Genomic DNA, 11094 nt, shown 5'->3' on the forward strand with positions numbered 1-11094 from the left:
GACTATGTATTAGATCTGATCTTTACATTCTGTTATCTGTAAAGTGATGAAATTTGATCTGTTTGTTGAGAGAGTGTAGTCAGTTTCCATAGTAATTACATAGGCATCAGTAAGGTCTCATGATGCCTAAGCATCTTTTCAGAATGACTGTATTGACACGATAAGAGCAATGATGTAACAGTAGGAAACTCTAGATTTTCTTGCAGCCACAAGTTTCCAAGCTAACAGATATTGATCATAAGTTTAATTACTGTAGTCTTTACGCTTTGGCCAGTCTCATTTTGTGTACTTTTGAAGAACAAAAGCAACAAGGTTTGCCAGAAAATGCTAATTTCTAAGAAACCTATAAGTTATACAGATCTAATTTTAAAAGATAATTAATTAACTGTAGTTGTTTAAAAAATGAGTTTTAATTTTTTGCAGTTGAATTTCATAGAAAATCATGACAAAAGGACAGACATCTCAAATGTACCACATTTGACCATTTTACTGGCTTTGTTTGGCATATTGCTTCACAAAATCAGCACACATAACATAAATTAATGTTAGTAGAGCCACAAGTTCATTCTATGTACATCTTTCGTCCTCCTGCAAAACACATAATAAATTAATAAATTAATCCACAAGCGACCAAGAGTTGAACAGAAACGCTTTCCAGAAAAATCCACTCGATTAATGACATTTGTCAAAGTAGTTTTTCTCGTCTGCCACGCTTTGACCCCTTCAACAAACTACAGCATAAATTCTACTACAGCTCACACACAAGTATTATATTCATTTACTAGTACTCTCCCCATAACAATACATACATATATTTTCAGAATAGAAAAAGACATCAAGAAACCAATTTTAGCCCGAAGTTCACTGAAACATTAATGAACCGGTAAGGCCAATGCCAGTGCCACTAAATGTCCCACAGAGTTAAACATCATAAAATAATGGCAGTCTTGTAAAGCACAGTTTTAAATAATCCACTGAACACATGAAAGGATTTGGATCTAACAAGACAATCTACGCAATTTTATTTAACAAGTCCAGACTATGTACAACTTCATATGTAAAGTTTAAACTAACTTAATACAAAATGGTTTTGGAATATGAAATGATGAGTTCAAAGGCAAATAAAATAACTTTGCTACTGCTAGAAATGGAGTACTTGGAGGTCCCAGCCCGCCATGAAATACTGAGTGAAATTTCCAAATTCTACAGCCTCCTTTATTAAAAATTAATAATGGGCTATTTTGATTACAAAATGAATATGGCGCCTTTTTACCCCTAAACTTTACCAAGCACATATTTAAATAGAATTACATTTTTATCATATTTCCTTTACCTTAAATGTTGTCCAACAAAACAGTGTTTTAATAAAACTCTCCACAGCTGAACCATTGTTTACCGTGAAAAAAAGAAGTACATCACAGTTTAACAGTGCAGTGTGTCATTTCTGTCCCCCTTCTGTCAAACTTCTCTGAGAGCAAAGTATAACATTTAAAATGCTGATAAATGTGATTGATTTTAACCATCTATACATTCCCTCTGGCAAAACCACATTAAGGGCATTAACAAACAGTATGTTTTTATTAGTATATGAATAGATGATTTATAGTTATTTTTGTTGCTACTCTGTAATGCCAGCCAGGGAAGCAATGTGTTTGGGGAAAAGGAGTCACCTTATCCCTATTCAGACTGCATGCAAAGTAAAGGACTGCCCACTGGATACTTTGAAGTGCATCTCTGTCAAGCTAAAAGGAGAAGGTCTGTTAGTTAGAACACGTTGCCATATTTAAAAGTACTTAGTTTAGGGGGGATCCGGTAACATTCTGGAGCCTTTAAGGAATTTTTTTTTTATAAAAAACATTGTCATCCTTAACTTTCATCTGTAGGACTTTTTCCTATGTGAAACTGAAAGCCCCTTCACACAAAGAATGATAACAGTAAAGAAAACCATTATGACTAATGCACAATGACGTTATTTTAATTAGTGCATGCTCCAATAATGCCATGTGCCACTTTAAATACTCACAATCCTTAAAGTTGGGTGGATTTGACTTGCTGTCAATGTTTTTATAGTTCATATACCTGGAAAAAAAACATTTTGAAAGTTATTCCAACCATATTGTTTTTCAGTGCCGTTATCATTACAGTTGTGGAGTAGACTTTGATTCGCATCGTTTCTCATTATTCACATTTACTGTTATTGTTACAATTATCGTCCTGCACTTTCATTACTATTCTGCACTGTGCTGTTTTTAAAACCATTCCTGACACTGGTGTCTTATTTTTTAAATGTGAAGACACATTCTGTTTGAACTAAAGGTGCAATGTAGTAACATGCACATTTAATTTTTATTAAAACTAGTATATTGTGACACCCCTATGTAGAACAACAAAGATCTTATACTGCAGAATATCCAACCTTCTTTAAAAAAGAAAACATCTAATGGGTAACACTTTAGAATAAGGTTCCATTAGTTAATGTTAGTTAATGTATTAATTAACATGAACAAACAATGAATAATACATTTATTACTGTATTTATTCATCTTCGTTAATGTTAGTTAATGAAAATACAGTTATTCATTGTTAGTTCATGGTAATTCACAGTGCATTAACTAATGTTAACAAGCACAACTTTTGATTTAAATAATGCATTAGTAAATGTTGAAATTAACATGAACTAAGACTTATAAATGCTGTAGAAGGATTGTTCTTGCTTAGTTCATGTTAACGAAGGTAGTTAACTAACATTAACTAATGGAACCTTATTCTAAAGTGTTACCATCTAATGTATGAAAAAGAGCCACTTTTGCTAAATGTGACGAGTGGGGCGGGGGCCGAGGGACGTGGGAGGAGCGAGGCCGCTGGAGTGATTGGAGATGAACTACACCTGTTCGACCCACCGGTCTCAAGGCCCACGGAGGAGATGGAAGGATATAAAACTGGAGCGACGACAGTGAAGGACGAGAGAGGAGCAGGCCTGGGCTTTTTAGGTTTTGCTTTTTATTTGCGCGCATCAGTCGTCCGTGAGGGGCTGATGCGCTGTTTTGTGTTTATTTTTGTAATGAAAGTCTTTGTTTGATTGTCCGCCGGTTCCCGCCTCCTTCTTCCCGATGATTATGGAGTTAATATTAGCACAGTGGTGCCGAAACCCGGGAGAAGGAGGGACATGCTGCTGAAGATCCCTCGCCGCTGTGGTGAATCCGCGGTGCCATCGAGCTGGCGAGGAGTGTGCCGCCATGGACGCTCGAGGCGGTGGGCTGGAGCGAGTTGCCGGGGATGGGCGAGCTCGCTGCCGGCCGCCCGTGATGTGGAGGGGCGGTTGCCATCCGTGAGGGAGCGGAGGAGTCGGCGCTGTTCGCCAGGGGGCTGGGGCCTGCTGCTATCCCCGGAACGGGGAGGAGCAGGGAACAGGGAACTCCTGCCGGCTGCCCAAAACCAGAGGAGCCGTCGCCGTCCACCGGGCGGCGGAGGAGTGTTGTGCCGTCCGCCGAGGGCCGTCCAGTGCCAGCGCCAGGCACCGCAGAGGAGATCACCCAGCCGGTGGAGGGCCAAGCAGCAGTGCGTCTGGGAACCTGAATTTTTTTTTCTCCCCTCTCTCGTCTCTGTCGCTCCTCCTTCCATCTCCTTCTCTCTCGCCTCGTCTGTCCTACCCCCAGGTTCTCTCAGGTCCCCGTGAGCGGTCCCATACAAAAATATACCCCAGCCACTTAAGACAGGTTTTGTGGTCCAGGGTCACATATAAGCTGACATTCATATGAACTCTCAGGCCATGTGTGAAAACACCTGATTTTTTTAATGTAAAAGCTTCAAGGATCTCTCTTTCAAACCTTTTCTACGTTTTTCCTGACTCAAAGAAATTGAAAAAAGTAACCTTCTCTCTTCTGCTGAATTAACAGGCAAGTTCAATCTGGCAGCCAGACCACCATGACTTCTGTTTGAAGTTCTGCCCCTTGTAACACTGTAGACACTGTATAACACTAAACAATAAAAATGTTGAGTTTCAAACAGGTTTCCTGAACACTCCCCCTGTATGCCATTGGTCAGACAGCTCCACCCCAAACAAATGGCATTGGTTGAGTCAGTGTTACTATGTCAGGCTGGTCAGGATGCTCAAACAAACAGAGCATTGTTTTGATAGAGACACAGTGTTTACACTTTCCTGGGGTAATCAAACAACAAATAGATTTCTAGCTGTCTTTGAATTTTAAGATGTGATGAAAGAATTTTAACATTGTAAAAAAATTGCATAATCTATAACTAGATTTAAATTATCACTGCTTATCGTTCTTCGCTCACACTTAGAGAGAGAGTAAGTAGCTAAAGTTTGGTTGCACTGCACTTTGAAAAGTTAAACATGTCTAACATGCATGGCAAGACAGTCTAGGAGGTTCAGTGGAGTTTTTTTGTCCTCAAAAGACCAAACGAACTGGATCTATGGCTTTTGTTTGGTGTATCATTCGCTATTTTGTCACAGGTAAATCAGTTTGTATCACGTTGTATCGAGTGACACATTCAGTGTGCACATTTGAAAATCATCAGGACTTGATGCCTTTAGTTGGCTCGCTTGACTGTCGCACATCTGTCCACTCCTGCATGGTGTTCTGAAGGGCCTGAGTCTTCTCTTTGTCCACTTGGACGTAGTCCACTTTTTCATCTGAGGTCACTGAAGAGGTGGACGGCTATAGCAAAAAAAAAAAAAGGTATAGATTGTGAAAGGATTTGAAGTGATGGAATCAAATATATTCATACAAACAACTCAAAGTGCAAAGATTCATGTAAACATATTACATTTTTAATTTTGAGCGTTAGATGATGAGCTTTCCATTTGCTTGATATAAACATACCTTTCTGTGTGGACCAGGGGAGCCAGGCTGAAAGTCCAGGGCCAAATAGTCCACATTACCACAATTCCTGGGTGCAGGACTGCTGGTGCCACTCATCGCTGGGGAGGTAGACACAGGGTTTTGCTGCACAAAAATAAAAGTTTTTTTTTTTTTTTTTTTAGAAATAGCTGACTGAAACAAAAACAAATCTCAAAGAATGGTATCTTTATTGAAAGGTAGTCTGTAGTTGAGGAAGTTGGTAACTAACTACAAGGTTGGGGTGCTATTCCCAAAGCCCATTCAAGCCTTTTCATCACATTCTGAAACTTGACTTCTTGCACTCACCATTGCCACATAATTCTCCTCACTGTCTGCAGAATCAGTACTTGTGATGCTCTGGGTCGAAATGGGCCGACAGGGCTGTGATGAGATGGAGTTCACAGGCCTGTAAAGAAATAAAAATGAAAAAACACTGAAGATGTAATATAAATAACTAATGTGTTTGGCTGCCTACTACAGGAATTCCGGGAACCATGTGTGGTGGTCTTTAACAGTCTGCAAGAAAAACGTCTTGGTTATGTATGGCAACTATTGTTCCCTGACCGACAAATTGGGATCTCTCTTCGATATATCATCCATTTAGGTGTATATGGAGAAATTGGAGGTGATTGTAACCCTCTTGGGAAGGCAAAACTCTGCCAGGGAAACACAGGCTCTAAGGCTATGCTGTGGACTGCACACATAGGAATACCGCATAGGTCTCAATATGGAACTCAGCCTTACAGTTCTCGCAGATTCATTGTGAAGCCCTGGCGCCAGACATTCCACCACATCTAGCTGCCAAGGGTGATTGAGGATCTCAACATGGTCTACAGTACGGACACTCTGCAGCAATTTTACATCTGGTAAAGTCAACACCTACCGGGGCCTTTTGGTGCCACTACCTGTTTGAGGTGAGAGCACAGGAGGATACCGGCTCTACACGATGGGGGTCGCCCAGCCTGCAGCTCTACAAATATCTGTCAGTGAGGCACCATGAATCAGTGCCCAGGAGGATGCAACACGTCTAGTTGAGTGAGCTCGCAGCCTGAAAGAGCAGGGCACACCCTGTGTCTGATAAGCCAGGTTGATGGCATCCACAATCCAGTGGGCCATCATCTGCTTAGAGGCAGCATTCACCTTCTGCCTGCCTCCATAACAGACAAAGAGCTGGTCTGAGGTCCTGAAGCTTTGTGTCCGGTCTATGTAGCATCTTAAAGCTCGGACGGGGGAGTAAAGTCAGGGCTGGGTCTGCCTCCTCCAGGGGCAGCGCTTACAGGTTCACTACTTGGTCTTTGAAGGGTGTAGTGGGAACCTTGGGCACGTAGCCCGACTGGGGCCTAAGAATTACCTGGGAGTCAGCCTGGCCTAATCTTTAGACACAAATCTTCGACTGAAAATGCATGCAGGTCCCCTACCCTCTTGATGGAGGCTAGTGCAAGCAGGAGCAGAGTTTTCAATGAAAGAAACTTTAGCTCAACTGAATGCAAAGGCTCGAATGGGCCCTGCTGTAGTGATTTTAGCACTAGAGTCCGGTCCCAAGAGGGTGTAGAGGGGGGCCGGGAAGAATTTAACCTCCTGGACCTTCTAAGGAAACTGATGATGAAGTCATGCTTACCTACAGACTTTCCATTCACAGGGTCATGATATACAGCAATAGCAGCAACCTGGACTTTGAGGGTGGAGAGAGACAGCCTTAGCTCCAGCCCTTGCTGCAGAAAGGAAAGAAAGACCGCAACTGGGCACCACTTGACGAACAGGTTTCACTTCAAGGTAAAAGCGTGTCATGGGGGGACACTGGGCAAACTGAATCGCATAGCCGAGGCTGATGGTCCGAAGAAGCCAACGAGACGGGCTGGGTAACGCTGACCAGGCGCCCAGAAACCATACAAGGGGTACCAGCAGAACCACAGCCGAGTGTGGGGTGCAACGCTCACCTGGTTCCACAGGTTGACAGAGGGTGCGTGAGTAGGGTCTTTGTTGATGCTCTCGCACTGCCCAATACTGCCATCTGGTGAAGGAGGAGAATGAGTGTGGTCTAGCGTTTGGCCATCTGCCACTCTCTGTTGTCTCCTGGGACCCAGAGATAAAGGAAACTGCTCTTTTGGCGAGGATTTGGGTACTGGTGGCCATCCGGCCCCTCCTCCAGGGGAGGGAGTGGTGTGTTCACCATCTCCTGAAGAGAAGATCCCTCCATCTCTGGGTCGCCTGTCTCAGGATAGCTTGCTCTGCCATTTGCCGGCAGGTTTGGCGGGGGCCTGCATAGGCGGGGCGGTCCGTCCACGCCCGGCTCCACGATGCTTCTTAGCTAGAGGCTGCGGGAGCGGACCCAAGGGCCCGTCATTGGCGACGAACAGGCTGGGGCACTGCAGCCAGCGGACGGGTGGAGGCAGAATCTGCCCGTCAGGGGCAGGATGTGTCAGATCACCTGTCTGCTTCTGGGCAGCCAAGATCTGCTGGGAAAAGCTCTCTGGGCAATTGCATCACTACCACCCGTCCACTGGGGGAATTGCCGAATACCCCTCCGCTGCACCGCCATCAAAAGCGTGGTGAGGGAGGAGGAGCCCACTGGCCGGTTTCTGGCAGTAAAAGGTGCCTTCCAAGACATGGTGAGCTCATCATGCATTTCCGGGAAGAAAGGCACTGGGGTAGGGAGCTGAGAACCAGTGTGGGCCTGCCCCAAGATACCAATCATCCAGCTTTGAGGGCTTGGGACGCGGTGGAGGTTTCCACTCGAGCCCTACCCTCTCTGCTGCTCGAGAAAGCAGAGAGGTCTTCTCTGGATCCGATTCACGCTTTGCTATGGTGCTAGAGGGCGAGGCGAATATTCATTGGAGAGCTCTCCCTCCGATGCTGAGATTGACATCTGGTCGGGGGGAGACCCACTGGATGCCGCTGGTACGCTCGAGTGAAACGGCATCCTTATAAGGATGATCTGTCATCTTTATAAAGACACACCCGCAGAGCTCTTTTAGAGAAATATGCTCTTTAAGAAATGCTCTTTTAGTGCCGAAGCACACAACACAGCGCTGAGGCACACAACACAGGAAGCTTCCAAGAGTGTGCTGAACTCGTAGTTCACGACTAGACAGAGTTGAGCAGAATGATTCTGTCGCTCAATTCCGAAGTAAAAAGCTGGTATGCATTGCACCTGCTGCCTTATTATACTCTTGCTGTGATCAGCGGCAGCTGGATGCAATAGTTTTATGCATTGGTTCGTTTAGTTTACACACAAAGTAGATTGGTCTATCGAAGCGATATCACAATTTGTCGGTCACCGATGTGACATCGAGAGTGACTGACTGAAAGGGAACCATTTTCAGACTAAAAGCACAGTGAATCTAAAAGCACAGTGATTCTGAAATGTTTGCACGTTAAAAACGTTGTGTCACTGCCTTCAAAATTTTCATCCATCATAATTTGGATCAAGTTTGATTTTCTGTGATTTGCATCTGTAGCAACTAAGCATTTTGATAGGAAAGGATGACGAATATGAAAAAAAAAGGCATACGAAAATTCAGACTCAGTGTGCAAGGACATTAAGACTGACACTGAGCACTTCACATGAGCATGTAAATGCTGGATTTTAAAAGCTTTGTGAAGGTGAACTTTTTAATTTTTCGTCATCTATGAGAACACTTTCCGAATATTTGACAAAAAAACATGATTTTCAAAATGTTGCTTTCTTTTTTTTTAAACTTACCCATATTTTAGTGGTGATGAAAACAGAAAGCATGAAGCTAGAATAAATGTCTTTGTTCTTTTTTTTTTGACAAAAAAAGGGGCCATGAAGATTTTGTGAAAATTACAAAAAATGCTGGCAGTGGCAAACTAATTTTAAAAAATGCTAGCTCGGAAAAAGTTTAAATTCTGAGAACACACTGTTTTCATGCAGTCTTTTGCGGCAATATTTTCTTTAACTTTTATGCCAGTCTTGATGGAAGGACAACATTGAATAAAACAAACTTTGATCGGTCGCTTTAGATGTCAGTCAGACAGTCTCTCCTTATGAAAGTGGGCGGTCGTTGGCTATAGAGCCCAGGCCTTATGTCATCGGGCAAAGGTGTGGCTATGCAAGACTACTATATAACTGATTAAAATAAGTTAATACATAACAATATAATGTTAATACAATGTTTTTAATTATTTCAGTATGTTTTCACTTGTAACTTTACTTTATTATTGTAATTATGAATAATAGTACTGCAAAATGATGTTATAAATTGGGAGACCCACTCACATGGGTCTGATCCAAGACATGGTGATGGGGCTCTTGAAGGGAAGTTCATCAATGATGCCATTGTTCCTTAAGTCAAGAGGTGTTGGTTTTGCTGCAAACCAAGACAAACAATCATCTTGTTTTATGTGTAAAAGAATTGTGAAATAGAAAGTTGTATAATGAATCAATGTGCTCTTCTAATCTTTATTGAATTTTCATGTCTTCAACAAAGACAGAAAATAAACATGAGAACTTCTCACCTGTCCGGTTGGGTTTAAGGTTGCGATTAATTGGTGGCGGTGTGACGTCACTGAGTCGGCCGGGTCGGAGACATAGTGATGCTGTACTGCCCTTCCTGGCTGGCAACGTTGCTGAAAATCCTGGGAAATCAAAATGGTGAGGACCTGGGCTCATGGGAATATAATTATTTTTAGGACTGTCAACCAGGGCAGCACTGAGAGGGGAGGAGGACGAGCCGGGATTCATGGGTACATAGTTATCCTCAGAGCTGGCACTATCGGAGCGGGTCAATGGGGCTTTAGTTCTCTGTAAAAGAAAGAAGAACAATCCAGCTCGCACAGTTTCCAGATCAGTGGTGGAAACCACTGTGACACACAGCATTTGTTCTTGTGCAGTTTGAATAGACTTGTTATTGCCAGTTTGTGACTCTGTGAGTTATGAGGTCATTGTCAGGAAATGGTGCCATTTGTGTCTTTATGACTTACTACGAATACAATTAACAGGATACTGGACTTAATCACATTATTTGATAGATGTGACTCATAGTCACATTTAGTGTGCAATGCTAAAGAGATTTTAGAATAAAATGTAAAAAAAATTATTTTTAAGTCATTGCAATTACAGTGTAATGGTTACACAAAAAATATTTTAATACAAACTATATTAAACATTCCATTTCAAGGAATAGTTCACCCAAAAATGAAAACTCTTTCATTAATTACTCACCCTCATGTCGTTCCAAACCTGTAAGACCTTCGTTCATCTTCAGAACACAAATTAAAATATTTTTGCCAAAATCCGAAAGGTCTCTGACCCTCCCATAGACAGCAAGGATTGTAAAACAATCAAGGAACAGAAACGTAACAAGGACATCGTTAAAATAATCCATGTGACATAAGCAGTCAACTGTAATGTTACGAAAATACGAGAAGATACGAAGATACGAGGAGATGAAATGTTGAATAAAGGTGGTATTTTTGTTTCGTTTGCACATAAAAAGTATTCTCATAGCTTTGCAAAATTACAGTTGAATCAATGATGCCACATTATATACAAAATATTTTAATTTGTGTTCCGAAGATGATGGTCTTATGGGTTTGGAACTACACAAGCAATTAGTAATTAATGACAGAATTAGAATTTTTGAGTGAACTATCCCTTTAAATTTACTAATTGACGCAAAGCACTTACTATAAGCTACACTGATATTTGTACATTATTTAATATTTTTGCACTGCCCTTCAACCCTGTAACAGTCTAGCCCAAAACATTTTAAATTTAATCTAGTTCCCTCCATGCTTATGGCCCTGACACTTTTCAGATTGAGGATGAAACTATGACCTGATGTATTCAAAGTTCAATAGCAGCCTTTTCAAAAATAAGGCACAAAGGCACCATTTTCTTGTGAATGACCCTTAGATGTAGATATGGTATAGAAGCTGCTTTACCAGGTATGAGCTGAAGCCGTCATTTACAGACTCCACTGACTGACCAGAATTGTTGAAATAGACTGGCTTTTGTTGACTGCTGGTCTCAAAAGAGGATCCTAAAACACATGAGAAAGTACAACAAATCTATGTAAAAACAAGTCCACCAAGAAAGGAGTTCAGGGAAAATGTTTACCTCAAGCCTGGGTCACAAACAAAGGAAAAGTCATAAGATACATGAGCTGTTCGTTCTCTCTGTTCAGACTGGATTTGTAAGTGATCTAGCATTCAATTCTGTAACACTTTCACACAAAGGCATTACTTATGTGGCCATTTTCTTTATATT

General features: G+C 41.9%; 1 protein-coding gene across 1 annotated transcript in view; it reads right to left on the reverse strand.

Annotated features, from left to right (window-relative positions):
* Positions 1 to 462: 462 nt before the first annotated feature.
* gab2 (GRB2-associated binding protein 2) overlaps positions 463 to 11094 on the reverse strand; it is a 90721-nt gene continuing 80089 nt past the window's right edge. Inside the window, exons 5-10 of the mRNA XM_052576639.1 lie at positions 10770 to 10867; positions 9342 to 9627; positions 9103 to 9193; positions 5169 to 5268; positions 4845 to 4967; positions 463 to 4679 (exon numbers count right to left, since the gene is read on the reverse strand). Coding sequence (XP_052432599.1) covers positions 4536 to 4679; positions 4845 to 4967; positions 5169 to 5268; positions 9103 to 9193; positions 9342 to 9627; positions 10770 to 10867 — 842 coding nt within the window. The 3' untranslated portion in view covers positions 463 to 4535. The remainder of the gene's footprint in view (positions 4680 to 4844; positions 4968 to 5168; positions 5269 to 9102; positions 9194 to 9341; positions 9628 to 10769; positions 10868 to 11094) is intronic.

This window comes from Carassius gibelio, chromosome B15, assembly GCF_023724105.1.
Source record: "Carassius gibelio isolate Cgi1373 ecotype wild population from Czech Republic chromosome B15, carGib1.2-hapl.c, whole genome shotgun sequence".
Classification (NCBI taxonomy): Eukaryota; Metazoa; Chordata; class Actinopteri; order Cypriniformes; family Cyprinidae; genus Carassius; species Carassius gibelio.